Genomic DNA, 14,834 nt, shown 5'->3' with positions numbered 1-14,834 from the left:
ATTGTCATAAGAACATAAGAACGTAAGAGACGCCAATGTTGGATCAGGCCAAAGGCCCATCCAGTCCAACACTCTGTATCACACAGTGGCCAGAAATACCAGTGCCGTCAGGAGGTCCACCAGTGGGGCCAGGACATTAGAAGCCCTCTCACCGTTGACCACACCCAATTGTCCCGACGACAGGATGCCCTTGGCCCCCCCCGCCACTGGCTGGGGCTCTGTTGATGCCCGAAGACCCCTCTCTGGCCCCCCGCATACCTACCTGGAGCATCGCCAAGCGGATCTGGCCCCGCCGCGGCATTGCCGTGACAACCCCACTTGCACCCCTTTGGAGCCACTCCCGTTAGAGCACATGCGTGCGCGCGCACACACACACATTGCCTTGACCAAAAGTAATCCCCCTCCTTCCAGCAATGTCTGTGCTTGTAATTAGTAACCTAGTTATGATGTGAGTCACGGGGGGAGTTCATCCTTTGCTGTGTTTAACAGGTGAAAATTAGTTCCGTGTGTTCTGCCCGTGAAGCTTGTATCTGGTTAAGCCTTTCGAATGTGGGTTGCTTTTCACTTTCTTTAGGAGGCATACAGAGAGGAGCAGCTCATCAACCGGCTGATGCGGCAGTCTCAGCAGGAGCGGAGAATCGCTGTGCAGCTGATGCACGTGCGGCACGAGAAGGAAGTGTTGTGGCAGAACAGAATCTACAGAGAGAAACAGTTTGAGGAAAGGCGCCTGAAAGAATTCCAAGAAGCCCTCGACAGAGAGGCAGTAAGTGCTTGTCTATCTTCTTCCTTCCTTTTCTTGTTTTTTTCCCAAAGGCTACTTTGCCTGTGTGTTATAATCACAAGTGGAATGTGTTTATCCCTTTTAAAAAAAAAATGGGGGATGCTTTTTAACTTTTTTAAAAAAATAATTTTTATTGAAAATTGTAAAAATTAAAACAATCGGAACATCGATATAAGGGTTATAACCAATGCTCCCTCTAAGCTGTGGAGTCTTGTGAGCAGAAATCCTACTTTGTGAGCTACCGGCATTAAAGTTGTGAGCGAGCCATTTGGCTGCTGCATAAATTAGTTTGCTCTGGAGCCATCCTTCCTGAGCTAAGGCGAAAATGTGTGAGCCGGAGGCTAAAAAACTGTGAGCTAGCTCACACTAACTCAGCTTAGAGGGGTTATAACCAATGTTCCCTTTAAGCTGTGGAGTCTTGTGAGCAAGAATTCCACTTTGTGAGCTACTGGCATTAAAGTTGTGAGCAAGCGATTTGGCTACTGCATAAATTAATTTGTTCTGGAGCCCTCCTTCCTGAGCTAAGACAAAAATGTGTGAGCCGGAGGCTAAAGAACTGTGAGTTAGCTCACACTAACTCAGCTTAGAGGGAACTCTGGTTATAACAATAATACAATATTACACCAACAGCACCTTAAGAAAACAGTATTTAAACGACCTGTAAGCAATAATCATTTATTTATTTATTTATTTATTGAATTTGATTGATATCCTGCCCATTCCTGCCAGGCAGGCTCAGGGCGACTTACATTAAAAGAATAAAATACATTAAAACACAAATGGTAAACATCATAAAACTCACAGACAAGCAGTTAAAGTGCTGGTGGCAGTATAACATTTCCTAGTGATCCCATAGGCCGAGGTAAAGAAGGTACCAAGGGAGTAAGGCCAGAGTCAGTTACCAGTGTGTCACAGGTGTTTAGTGATAGCATGAAGGGCCTTACTACAGTTCAGTTGCTGTTGTTGTTGGTAGCGGCTCCTAGTTGAAGGCCTGGTGGAAGAGCTCCGTTTTCAAGGCCCTGCGGAACTGTCAAAGGCCCCGCAGTGCCATGATGTCTTCTGGGAGCTCATTCCACTTGTATCATACAAAATATGTATCATAATCATATAAAACAAACACAACTATTACCAATTATAGGGAAAGGCAGTCTAAATAACATATCTGTAGAGCCTAAATGAAAACGAGAATATAGAAGAATGTGATGATAGAACTTCTATTCCACATCAGAGAAGAGACAATATATAGTGGTACCGATGTTCCAGACCATAATTTTTCAACTTCCGATCCTGAGCTGTGAAATCCAATGCATTTATTCCGACATTGATATGGTTCTAAAGATTTCCAAAAGCATGGAGATAAAAGGTCTCACCTGTTGCCAGAGAAGCTATGGTCGCCAGCACACTTCAAATGCTCAGAGACGTTTGGTGCTGGGAAGGGTCTTCGCAAGACAGGATCTTCCAGACGTTAGCGTCCCTAAGATTTTTGAACAGGATTGCCCCTTTATCAGAACTTCACAGGCCTGACAAGAACGTTACCTTGTTGTCCTCTTGCCAGAACTGGAGGATGCAAAGCCAGAACAAAAAACAATGACAGCGCAATGTTGAGCGAGCCATTTGGTTACTGCATAAATTAGTTTGCTCTGGAGCCATCCTTCCTGAGCGAAGACAAAAATGTGTGAGTCAGAGGCTAAAAAACTGTGAGCTAGCTCACACTAACTCAGCTTAGAGGGAACACTGGTGACAGCCAAGCCTCTTTGGCAGCTCACATTGAGGCATGAACCATCATAGTACATGCATGTGCACTGAGGCTTTACATGGGGAAGGTAGCTGCATTGAAGTGTAGGGTGTGTCTGTGTGCTATGAATGCACTTGTGTTGGGCTGACTTCCCCTTAACAAAGGGATGTGTGGAAGTTACTACTGCAGTTTTTGCAGCGTGGGTTCTGTGAGGCTGCCTTCGGTGTGTGTCTAGGTTTCTTGTTTGGTGCCCCCCACTTTATGATAAGATGTGTAGACCTCCTGACGGGGGGGGGGGGATGGCTGAAGGAGTGCTAGTTAGCAAAGCTAGATTAGGGAAATCCCAAAATTTCAAATTATGTCCTTGCTGCCCCTTGCAGAGCTTCCTTCTTCTTGTTAGATTAGACAGTTAAGGTTCTCTTCTGTGTTCCATAGTTTGTTCTCCTTTAATAAACCTACTTATTTTTCTCTAAACAGTCAGTGCTCCACTTCCCTTGCTTATTTAAACTCTGCCAACACTTTTGTGGGTCACTGCTATGGGGGGGACGGGACGCACAGATCCTCATGCTCCTCGTGGCCCGGGGCTGCTGGGAGCAGGGGGCGGGGCTTGTTGCATGTGCCTGCCCCCTGGGTTCTTTACTGCCGGAGCTCCGCTCCTGCAGGAAATGACCCCTGCTAGTGCCAGAGCCAAACGTTGTTGCTCTGAAGTAAAGTATCTTCTTCAAATACTCACTTCTTTAGTGAGTCGAGAAAGTTCATCCCCTGCCACAAATGTTGTTAGTCTTTGGCTGCGGTCACACGAACTAAATAATCCACTTTCAACCCACTTTCAATGCACTTTCCAACTGGATTTTGCCAGTTCACTCAGTAAAATCCAGTTGGGAAGTGCACTGAAAGTGGATTGAAAATGGATTATTTAGTGTGTGTGAACGCAGCCTTTAAGGTGCTACCAGACTCTTGCTGTTTCCTGCCGCTACAGCAGACTAACATGGCTACCCATCTTGATCCCGCTCCTGTTAATTAACAACCTTCCATCTCTTCCCAGGACACTTCTAAGCAGGCTACCCCACTTGAATCTAACATCTAGAGGGCAAGGTCTAGGAAACCAGATTCTAGGGTACGCTAAGAGTGCCATCCTAAGCAAAGTTACACCCTTCTCAGTCTATTGAAGTCTGTTGAAGTCACTGTGCTTAAAGGGTGTCACTCTGCTTAGGGCTGTGCCGTCAGAGCCAAACTATATGCTCCCTTTTTTCACATGTTCCCCGCAGAAACACAGCAGCTGTGGGGAACTACTTTGTAAAAAGAGAGAGAGAGAAAGAGCACAGATGGGCTTGGAATGGCACCGTGGGGGGACTCCTGCCTCCTCCTCCAAGCAGTTTTCTAGCTGACTTTGGTTTTCCATGTGAAGTATCTGTGCAGAAAAAACTCCCCCTCCCCTGCACAGTTTTTGTGTGAGAAAGCTGCGGGGGGGTGTTCTTCTGTCCCCCACAGCACCATTCTGAGCTCATTTGACCTCTTCCTTAAAAAAACCAAAAAGCAGTTGTCGCACAGCAGCTGTGGAAATGCATGAAAACCCGTGAGGAAAAAGTAATGTAGCCTGGCTCTCCATCTGTAGGCAGGAGAGAGTGCATTTTCTCCGTGGAAAAATGTACACTGCACACGGTCAGGGACATGTTCATGTTGCCTAGATTTAAACAAAAGCCAACTTCACTGTTGGAAGTGGGGGGTGAGGAGCTCCGAGAGGAGCTAGATGCAACAGGCCAGAATATTTAAGAATGAAATATAGCAACATGATGCAGAACAGTGTTCCCCACCCCCCTACGTCTCTGCATTCAAGGTGTCCAGTTGCTGTGTTGATGAATCTCCCAGCGAACCTCTGCACCTGCTGCAAGGATTCTGGGGCATATGCAAGAGTGTACACATAAGAACATAAGAGACGCTGATGTTGGATCAGGCCAAAGGCCCATCCCGTCCAACACTCTGTGTCACACAGTGGCCAGAAATACCAGGGCCATCAGGAGGTCCACCAGTGGGGCGCTGGTCAGACCTTCTGGGTCTCACCGTAACTCTGCGTGGATTGAGCATGCCCCTGAGAACATACCAGATGCCCCCCAGCAGCTCTGAAGTTTAAAGGCAGGCGGAAGGCTTGATTTGTTACCATTCATGTCATGGAGGAACCTTAAGCGGCCTGAAAACAGCCTTTAGTCTTCCTGGAAAGCTGTTTTGCAAACCTCTGCTTTAGACCAGGTAAGTGTGGCAGAGAGCAAGCTGCCTCCGGAGCACAGCAGTCCACAATCTTTGAAGAAGGGACACAAGGCTTTATAGGAGGACGCACACATGGCCAAACCTCCCTGGTTTAATTTACATCCTCAAAGTGCCAACACCTGTACCTTTCTGTTCTGGTTTCTGGTGTACTAGTGCCCAGGGGTCATTTCGTAGAAAAAGAGGTGCAGGAGCTCATTAGCATAACTCATTAGCATAACTTATTTGCATATGCCACACCCCCTGACATCACCGGAAGTGTGTCAGAAGGCAACACCCACCGCTCAGGCTCCACTGGACGGTTTTGGATTGCTAGCTATGGGGGGGACGGGACGCACAGATCCTCATGCTCCTCGTGGCCCGGGGCTGCTGGGAGCAGGGGGCGGGGCTTGTTGCATGTGCCTGCCCCCTGGGTTCTTTACTGCCGGAGCTCCGCTCCTGTGCGCTCCTGCAGGAAATGACCCCTGCTAGTGCCAGAGCCAAACGTTGTTGCTCTGAAGTAAAGTATCTTCAACTGTGCAAAGTGAAAAAAAATGTAAAAGAAATGGGATCTGATACAATGAGAAATTTATGACTGTGGCACACCCTGTTTGCTTAACACACACAAAAGACTGGATGAAGTCGCCGGCTGCGATGGAGTCCCAGGCATGCAGGCTTTGGAAACTGTGCATGGACCTCTTGACCACTAGAGGTCAATATTGTACTGTAACTTGGCATGTCAGAAAGGATGGCCAGACTCCGTGGACGTTTGGGAGGAGGCTGTGGCTCCGTGGTAGAGCATCTGCTTGGCATGCCGAAGGTCCCAGTTTCAGTCCCTGGCATCTCCAGTTAAAATAAGCGGGTGGCAGGGATGTGAAAGATCCCCACTTGAGACACTGGAGAGCTACTGCCGGACAGAGTAGACAATGCTGACCATGATAGACCAAAGATCTGACTAAGTATGTGTTCATGTATGTTTCTTCAGTAGATAGGGTCCACCAATATGCTGTATCTTGTTGGTTAAAAGCTCCAAGCTGGGATCAGCTAGAGAAAGAATTGTGAAAATGAGGACATAAGGAAGTTGCAGGGTAGGAGTGGCCGTATAAAGGGATACGACCAGGGGTCATTTCGTAGAAAAAGAGCTAGGGGAACTCATTAGCATAACTCATTAGCATATGCCACACCCCCTGACATCACCGGAAGTGTGTCATACCGGGCCCCATGAGGGGCCCGGCGGTGGACCTCCAAGGCCGGCGGGAGTGCTAGGAAGCCCCGCGAAGGCCCTCCCTGGCCCCAGGCAGGCAGGGGTGGGGAGAGGCAGGGAGGAAGCAACTTACCCTCCCTCTTCTCCTGCCTCCTCCTGGCTGAATGAGGGCCGGAAGCGGGGCGGCCGGAAGCAGGGGGCGGGGCTTCGTCATGTGCCCCACCCCCCGCACCTCACCCGGGGGAACTGCGTTCCCCCCCCAAAATGACCTCTGGATACGACACATGCTGAAAAGTCTAGGAAATACTAAACATGGCCCAATTGCTTGGTACCACATAATAAAATAGACCCAAATAATGAAATTATATATTCATATATTGTACGATAATACAACATAACTATTGGGGGGAAGGTTTGCCTTTGAAGGTCCTTGACAATGGTGCTTGTACCTTTATATGGTACAAGACATGAACCAAGATTGCAGCCATTGAATCTCCTGTTGTTCCGCCAGTCCTCTTAAGCCCGTCTCCTTCTGCCTCGTGCCATTAGCTCCACAATACAAGGGGGAAGACCAAGGTCATGAAGGCGGATGGAGACGCAACCCAGGAAGCTGCAGCTTCACTCGGTGACTTTGGAATATTTTCGAGTCTGGGCATCATCTCTGAATGAAGACCACACTACATTGCTGGAAAGACCAAACCAAAGGCATGAACAAATGAAGCCGGAGCTACAGGCCATATGGCAAACAGTGGGCTCCTGAACTTATAACATGCCTGGCAGTGCTGTTAAAGCATAAACAGACATGTGCAGGAGAAAAGACCCAGGGATTTCACGTGATCATACACATGAAGGTGCCTTATATTGAATCAGAACATCAGTCCATCAAGGTCAGTGTTGTGTACTTAGACTGGCAGCGGTTCTCCAGGTTCTCAGGTAGAGGTCTTTCACATCACTGACGGGCAGTAGGTTCAGGATGGACGAAAGGAGATACTACTTTACACAGAGAATGATTAAAATGTGGAATTCGCTGCCAGAGATTATAGTGATGGTCGCAGGAATAAACAGCCTGAAAAGCGGATTAGATAGATTCATGGAGGATAAGTCTCATCAATGGCTACTAGCCATGGTGACTGCAGGGAACCTCCACATTCAGAGGTACTAATCCTCTGAATCCCAGAGCCAGGAGGCAACATCAGGGGAAGGCCTCGGACTCTATGCCCTGTTGTTGGCCGTCCAGATGAACTGGTTGGCCGCTGTGTGAGACAGGATGCTGGATTAGATGGACCACTGCTCTGATCCTGCAGGGCCCTTATTATGTTCTTGTCGCCTATTGCCTGGCCCTTTTAAGTGGAGATGCTGGGAACTGAACCTGGGGCCTTCTGCATAAAGCAGCAGGGAAGCCAGGGTGATGCTCAGCATTTCCCTACCCCCCCCCCACCAGGGGAAAAGCAATCTGGGGTGAAGATGTGCTTGGGGGAGCACTCTCTGCCCAACAATTCTCCCCTGCAGACACGAGTTTGGAGGCATATATTCGCCAAGGTAACATGTTGCTTTGGCTTGAAGATACAGTTTATGTGAAATTACACTAATTTGGTATGTATGGTGGGGAGGGAACAGATGTCAAATCTGAGTGACAAGGTTTTGCTGTACTAAGTATTTAGATTTGAGTTCAGTATTAACAAGGGCTTTTTTTGGTTTTGTTGCTAACTCAAGTTACTTGACCGTCAATGTAAAGAAAAAGACAAAAAAACCCAACCCTTCTCTAAAAACAATTCCTTCTAGGCTCTTGCAAAACAAGAGAAAATTGAGCTTGAGGATGAAGCCCTCAAAGAGAAACAGCTGCATGCCAAACTTGCCGCTGAAAGAGCAGAGGCTCGCTATAAGAAGCATTATTCTATTTGTTGGGAAGTGGTTGAACAAATCATTGATTTAGCGACCAAAATAGGAGAGTACCGAATGCTGACGAACAAGTAAGTGGTTTTAACTTTCCTCCGTTTAGCGCACGCACAGACACACACAAAGTTACTTTTCTGAAGTTGCAGGAATAGCCTTCCCTTAAATGTGGTCTTTGCGGTGGAGACAAAACAGCAAAGCAGGGACAGGTGGAAGAAACAGCAACCAAATCCAGATTCTTCTCATTTCTTTATATACTTTGTTTATACCCCGCTTTCCTTCCCAGTGGGGACCCAAAGTCCCCTACGTTGCTCTCTGTTTTATCCTCAGAACAACCCTGCGAGGTAGGGTAGGCTGAGAGTGTGTAACTGGGCCAAGGTCACCCAGCATGATTCTGTGGCAAAGTGGGAGGTTGAACCTGGGGTCTCCCAGATCCTAGTCTGACACTCTTAACCACTGCAACCACACAGACTTCCTTCTGACCCCTTCCCGATCAGCCAGGAGGCATGCATTGATCAATTTCACTGCTGTCATGCTAGTTTCAAGAGGGATCCATTCCACTCCAATACTTGAACTGCAGCTCTGTGCAAAAGATGAAATAAGCATAGGGGCACAGTGGAGGCCTCTTAGAATCATAGAATCCCAGAGTTGGAAGGGGCCATACAGGTTACCTAGTCCAACCCCCTGCTCAGTGCAGGATCAGCCTAGAGCCTCCCCGGCAAGGGTTTGTCCAGCCGCTGCGTAAAGACTGCCTGCCAGGGAGGGGGAGCTCACCACTTCCCAAGGCAGCTGATTCCACTGCTGAACAACTCTGTCTGTAAAAAAGTTTTCCCTCATATCCAGCTGGTACTTTCCCGCCCTTAATTTCAACCCGTGATTGCAAGTCGTCTTCTCCTCTGCTGCCAACAAGAACAGCTCCTTGCCCTCGTCTAAGTGGCAGCCCTTCAAGTACTTCAAGGGAGCAATCGTGTCCCTCCTCCTCAGCCTCCTCTTCTCCAGGCTAAACATTCCCAGGTCCCTCAGCCTTTCCTCATAGGACTTGGTCTCCAGGCCCCCGATCATCCTTGTCGTCCTCCTCTGCCCCATTTCATTGTCTGGCGAAGTGTGCGTGCACACAAAAGCTCACACCTTGAATAAAACTTTGGACTCTAACTTTGTTCTCCTCTGCACCCGCTCTATTCCTTCCATATCCTTTTCGAAGTGAGGCCTCCAGAGCTGCACACAATATCTCTTCTCTTCCCCCGCTTCTTGGTGTGGGAGGCCAGTGCTTACTTTCCTTGCAACGCTGGTTGTCTGAGTGCCTCTTGTTGAAAGGACCAGCTATGGCACAGGGCCGGGCTTTTCCCATAACCACCCTTGTCTTGCGGACTAGTTTACCAGAGATGGCAAGGAAAGGTATCTGTGCAGTCTCATCAGAAGCACAGGGTTGGATCCAGTGCTAAAGTCCTGTTTGCACCAGAGCTGTAGTGGAAGCGGAAACACAAGAAAAAGACCACGGGTGCCTATTGTCTCTCTGCTTGCATTTCCAACGGGTAAGATCTTGGGCAAACAACTTCTAGGCAGTACAATATACAGGGAGGAAAGCGCTGTGTGTTGCACAAGATTCTGCACAAACGGAACTGCGCCAAGTCCATTTGTGTTTCCACTTGTGCATTGGTGGCTCTAAGCCGTAGTGAGGCGGAACTGTCCAAAAGAACCTTGAGAGATTAGGAATATATTTTTATTAATGGATGTAGGCTGGCAGGCTGCCTCTGTTGGTTGTTCGTGGTGGCTAATTGGCTTTGTTCACCACTTTTATGTCCTGTGTGCAGGATAGAAATATTTTAAACACACGAACGAAAATAGATATCCTGTCTAGCCAAGTAGTCCAGGCCATGCACACAGATTACCCGGGTTTTAGAGTAGGAGTCAGGCTAGCCCAATGTCGTCAGGTCGCAGACGCTAAGCAGAGTCGGCCCTGGCTAGTATTTGGATGGGAGACCTTATGCTTGAACCTTATGCTGATTCTCCTCAATGCGCAGCTTCCCCTGCATCGAGCAGGATTTTGCCCTTCATTAGGAGTGCTTGAATGCACCATGTGGATTTCTTCTTGGGATGGTCAGTTTGGTGTAGTGGTTTGGAGCCCAGACTCTAATCTGGGCAAACCGAGTTTGATTCCCCACTCCTCCACATGCAGCTGCTGGTGTGACCTTGGGTCAGTCGCAAGTTCTCTCACAGCTGTTCTCTCATGGCCAGTTCTCGAGAGAGAGCACTCTTAACCCCAACTCCCTCGGGAAGGGGAAGGAGACTGCAAGCCGCTCTGAGACTCCTTCGGGTAGTGAAGGGTGGAGTATAAATCCAATCTCCCCCTCCTCCTCTTCCTCTTTGTCTTCTTCGTCTTCTTCTTCGTAATCAAGCGCAAGTTCTTCCAAAAAGCATGATGGGCAATGGTCCACATTCCAGATGATGTCGTTAGGCACTCTTGTTGAGGTGATACTTTTGTTGCTGAGAAGTTAGTTTCAAGTGGGTCACCTTGTTGGTCTGGGGAAGATGATCTAGAATTGAGTCCAGTAGCACTTTAGAAACCAACAAGATTTTCAGGGTAGAAGCTCAAACCAAGGGAGTCAAGCAAAGGGAGTCTGAGGAAGGGACCGTTGATTCTCGAATTCAGGGTTCTTTTTGTAGCAGGAACTCCTTTGCATATTAGGTGACACACCCCTAATGTAGCCAATCCTCCAAGAGCTTATAGTAGACCCTGTAAGAAGAGCTCTGTAAGCTCTTGGAGGATTGGCTACATTAGGGGGGTGTGGCCTAATATGCAAAGGAGTTCCTGCTACAAAAAGAGCCCTGCCGGAAAGCTTATACTCTGAAAATCTTGTTGGTCCCTAAGGTGCCACTGGACTCGAACCTAGCTCTTTTGTTTCCAAGTGTTTCATTTAACCAGGTGAGCTGGGGGTATCTTTCCCAGCTGTGTGCTAGCTTCGGCCAATTTGGATCTCATGTTGAACACAACACTTGAAGAATTGGGCTGACGTGGATGTGGTTACTGTACAAAATGCAGTTGTGGGACCTGAGCCTCTCCAGCTTTCAGAATGATCGCTTCTACAAAAGCTGACAGGGCAATATTTCATAGCTTTCCTGCGCCTCTTGGTTGTTGCAGGGATCCTTTTCACCAGCCTTGCACGGGGGACATGGGCATAATGCTCTGAAGGTGTATTTTCTGAATGGGGATCAGACACAGCAGTTGACCAGCAAGTATTGTCAAACTGTAACTGTTTCTTCAAAAGGATGGAGTCCCTGTGTAAAATAAAAGCTTTATGGAATCAATGGAACTTGCATATAGCTGAGGATTGGAGACAGCTCTGTGCTGTATGTGAAAAATCCAGCCCAGTTTTCGTATTTCTAATTTAAATTATTTTCTATCCCATCTTTCCACTACGCAAGACTCCAAGGCAGGTATCATATACATGGTTTAAAAAACAAACTGAAGCTGAAATCTGTAGTATGAATGGGAATATAATGATTTTAATTTTCAGATTATTCATATTTCTCTGGTTTTATAGATTGTTTGGTGTAGTGGTTAAGTGTGTGGACTCTACTCTGGGAGAAATGGGTTTGATTCTCCACTCCTCCACTTGCAGCTGCTGGATGACCTTGGGCAAGCCATAGTTCTGATAAGAATTGTCTTTGAAAGGGCAGTTCTTTTTTTTCTCAGCCCCACCTACCTCACAGGGTGTGGGGAGGGGAAGGGAAAGGAGACTCCAAGTGAAGGGCGGGGTATAAATCCAATCTCCTCCTCCTCCTCCTCCTTCTAAGATTTTATTAGGATGTAATGAAAGCCGATTAAATAGTAGGCCTTTCCCTTGTAGGTTAGAGTATCTTTCTAGCTGATGCTAGCAGACAGAAAATAACATTCTTTTGATATAGAAGACAGGTATAGAGTTTATGGTTTTTAGTTGTTTAGGGTAAAACTTTGCAGTGTCTGGGTCAAAAGGGATTTTAGCTTCATATCAAAAAAAGAACACTTTTGTTTGAGTATGAAGAATCCTTGACCAATATTATTCAGGTTAAGTAAATTAAACATCCAAGATATTCTGTAGGTACACCTTTCTTCATATTTGACCAATGAGTGGACTATTACTCAAATGATGCATTGTTCTTTGTAGCCATTTATGACCTCTGAATATTATCTTCTTGACTATGTCACTCCAAGTATAAAATTTCATGTATTTCCTGATTGTGTTCAGAAAGCAGTCAATTTTTTATAGGCTAAGTTTGGCCTAACTTTTGAGGTGTTTTAATTGCAATTAAAATCAATGAACATTCCTCCTCATTTTGACTTCTCTTTTTGACTGGAGATCTATGTGTATAACAAATCTAAAATAGATTAAAATAATTCTAAAGCAGGCATGATAGCAGAATTAAACAGCTGGGCAGCTGCCAAACCACCTGTCTCCAGGAGCTCCTCCCAATACGCCAGGTGTGCTTGAGCCCAAAACAGAATAGAGGCCAAACTCATATGCCAGGAGACACAGTTTCATCACCTGGGTGCCACCACTGGGGAATGGTTCAGATGTAACACCAAACGATACTTTGGTATTCCATGAACAAAGCCGGTGTCAGCTTTCATTCCCGTACTTACCCCGTATAAAGTCAAATATTGCCTTCCACTCCGGCACAAAACTATAGCTTGCCATTTTTATCTGAACTGGCAAACAAAGGTTTGTACTTTGCCTCAAGTCCACAGCATGGCTGTTGGACTGTGAAGGCAGAATCTCAGTTGTTACTGCTTTGACCGTGCATTTTGGGGGGAGTATTTATTCATTGGGCCTTAGGTCGGAACAGCAAGAGCATGTTCATCAGCCCAGTTACCTATCTCTGGAAGTGGGCGATAGCTGGGACTAGGCCACCAGGGATAACCTCCGCAAGTGGGCACGCCCAGCTGGGAGAAGACAGTAATTCACATACCTTAGACCTAGGCTGTTTTCATGGACTCACAGAATCACAGAGCTGGAAGGGGCCACACAGGCCATCTAGTCCAACCTCCCTGCTCAATGCAGGATCAGATTAGAGCATCCCTGACAAGTGTCCATCCAGCCGCTGCTTAAAGACCGCCAGTGTGGGGGAGCTCACCACCTCCCGAGGCAGCTGATTCCACCATTGAACAACTCTTACTGTAAAAAAGGTTTTCCTAAGTTCCAGCCGGTACCTTCCCGCCCTTTGAACTCAGGTATTTTATTGTTGCTATTAATATTATTATTTGACTTCAGAAAAATTGCAGATGTATTTGTCCTACACGGAAAAATGTACTCTGCACTGTATGCATGTTTCCAAGCGGAAGAACTTGTTTTCTGTAAATTCCCCGCTCTTGCAAAAGCATCAGAGACGAAATGAATGGCTCATTCAGTCACAGGCTGATACTGGCATTCGGACCGTTTTTGTTTTAAATCTGATTTGCTTTTTACCCCATTCATTGGTGCAGGAGGTTCCAGATGTGGTCCAAACACACAGAGGATCCTCCTCAGGATCCTCCCACCTCAGCATTTATGTGGATACGTGTGCTTATGCACACTGCTTGTTTTCTAAAGTGAGAGGTGCTGGGGTTCAAACCTCCTTGGAAAGCACCCCTTATGACCTGAATGTCTTCCTTGGGGGGGGGTCTGATTGACCATGTTATTTCCTCCACTACTGTGAAGCACAGATGACGCTTTATTTTCTGTTTTCTGTTATTGTTTTTCTATAGATATATCCATACTAAAGATCTGTGTTGGTTTTGTATCAGTTTAACTGGTGCAGCTTCCTCAAAAAGATTCCTGGAAGTAGTGACTTGAGCGATCTTTGTTATTGACACACACACACACACCGAACTGTGTCTAGTAACACAGTTTAAGTCTAGAATGTTAAGGTGCCCTGGTTCTAGAATGTTGAGAACTTTAAATATCAACACCAGCTCTGTGAACTGGACTTAGAGAGAGAGTCAAGTTGGTGCACTATTAGAAATGTATGCTCCCTTTACTAGACACTAGTTAATAACCTCGCAGCCATATTTTGGACCTGTTGAAATGTCTGAGTCTCTTAAAATCCCTTACATAAAATTCAGTTGATCCTTCTCCATCAGCAGTTTGACAATTAAAACCCCTCCTTCTTTTTTCTTCCCCATTGCAGTTCTTCCTGTCAAACAGTACCTGAGTCCTTGATAAGTTCTGGTCCTGATGATGATGAAGAAGAAGAAGAAGAGGAGATTGGATTTATACCCACCCTTCACTCCGAGTCTCAGAGCGGCTTACAAACTCCTTTCCCTTCCCCTCCCCACAACAGACACCCTGTGAGGTAGGCGGGGCTGAGAGAGCTCTTTCCAGAGCTGTCCTTGAAGAGAACAGCTGTGACAGAACTATGGCTTGCCCAAGGTCATCCAGCAGCTGCAAGTGGAGGAGTGGGGAATCAAACCCGGTTCTCCCAGATTAGAGTCCACGCACTTAACCACTGCACTTAACTAATGCACTTAACCATGCACTTAACCAATGGCTGGAAAGGCTCCATATGATGTCACACAGAGAAGGTGTACAGGGGGTGGGATTTGTAGTCCAAAAAAGGAACCAGAGCCAATTGAGCAGGACAGGACATAGATCAGGCAGGAGAACTAACTGATTTTATTGGGGGACAGTCTGGGGGCATTTTTCAGTGATGCGTTTCCTGTTATGCAGCAAGCCATGGAGCTGCATATCTGGAATCAGTGCAGCACTGGCTGTCCTTGATCACCTGACCACCAAGGATTTTGCACAGCCATGTCTGTTGCCTGGCCAGATATGCCTACAGTTTCCGCCTCCGGCCCAGTGGCCATGGTGGCAGACAGTATAGGGAAGAGGTGCTGAGCCTGCAGGTCTTTTGTCTTGAGCATTCTACTGTTCTATGCTTCCGTGGTCTGTAACTGTCTTTTAAAGCAGTCTGTTTCCACAGACCGTGAGGGTGTTCCCCACTTTTTAAGGCGTCTGAGAAGCTGG

The 14,834-nt window shown here is 47.0% G+C and overlaps 1 protein-coding gene across 1 annotated transcript in view; it reads left to right on the top strand.

Moving 5' to 3' along the window:
• SPEF2 (sperm flagellar 2) overlaps positions 1–14,834 on the top strand; it is a 148,785-nt gene that overhangs the window by 29,688 nt on the left and 104,263 nt on the right. The window contains exons 8-10 of the mRNA XM_015408709.1: positions 575–763; positions 7,744–7,931; positions 14,638–14,713. Of these exons, the coding sequence (XP_015264195.1) occupies positions 575–763; positions 7,744–7,931; positions 14,638–14,713 (453 nt within the window). The remainder of the gene's footprint in view (positions 1–574; positions 764–7,743; positions 7,932–14,637; positions 14,714–14,834) is intronic.

Source organism: Gekko japonicus, unplaced genomic scaffold (genome assembly GCF_001447785.1).
Source record: "Gekko japonicus isolate JY-2015 unplaced genomic scaffold, Gekko_japonicus_V1.1 scaffold2199, whole genome shotgun sequence".
Lineage (NCBI taxonomy): Eukaryota > Metazoa > Chordata > Lepidosauria > Squamata > Gekkonidae > Gekko > Gekko japonicus.
The sequence above is the reverse complement of the archived record's forward strand: the minus strand, read 5'-3'. Positions and strand labels throughout refer to the sequence as shown.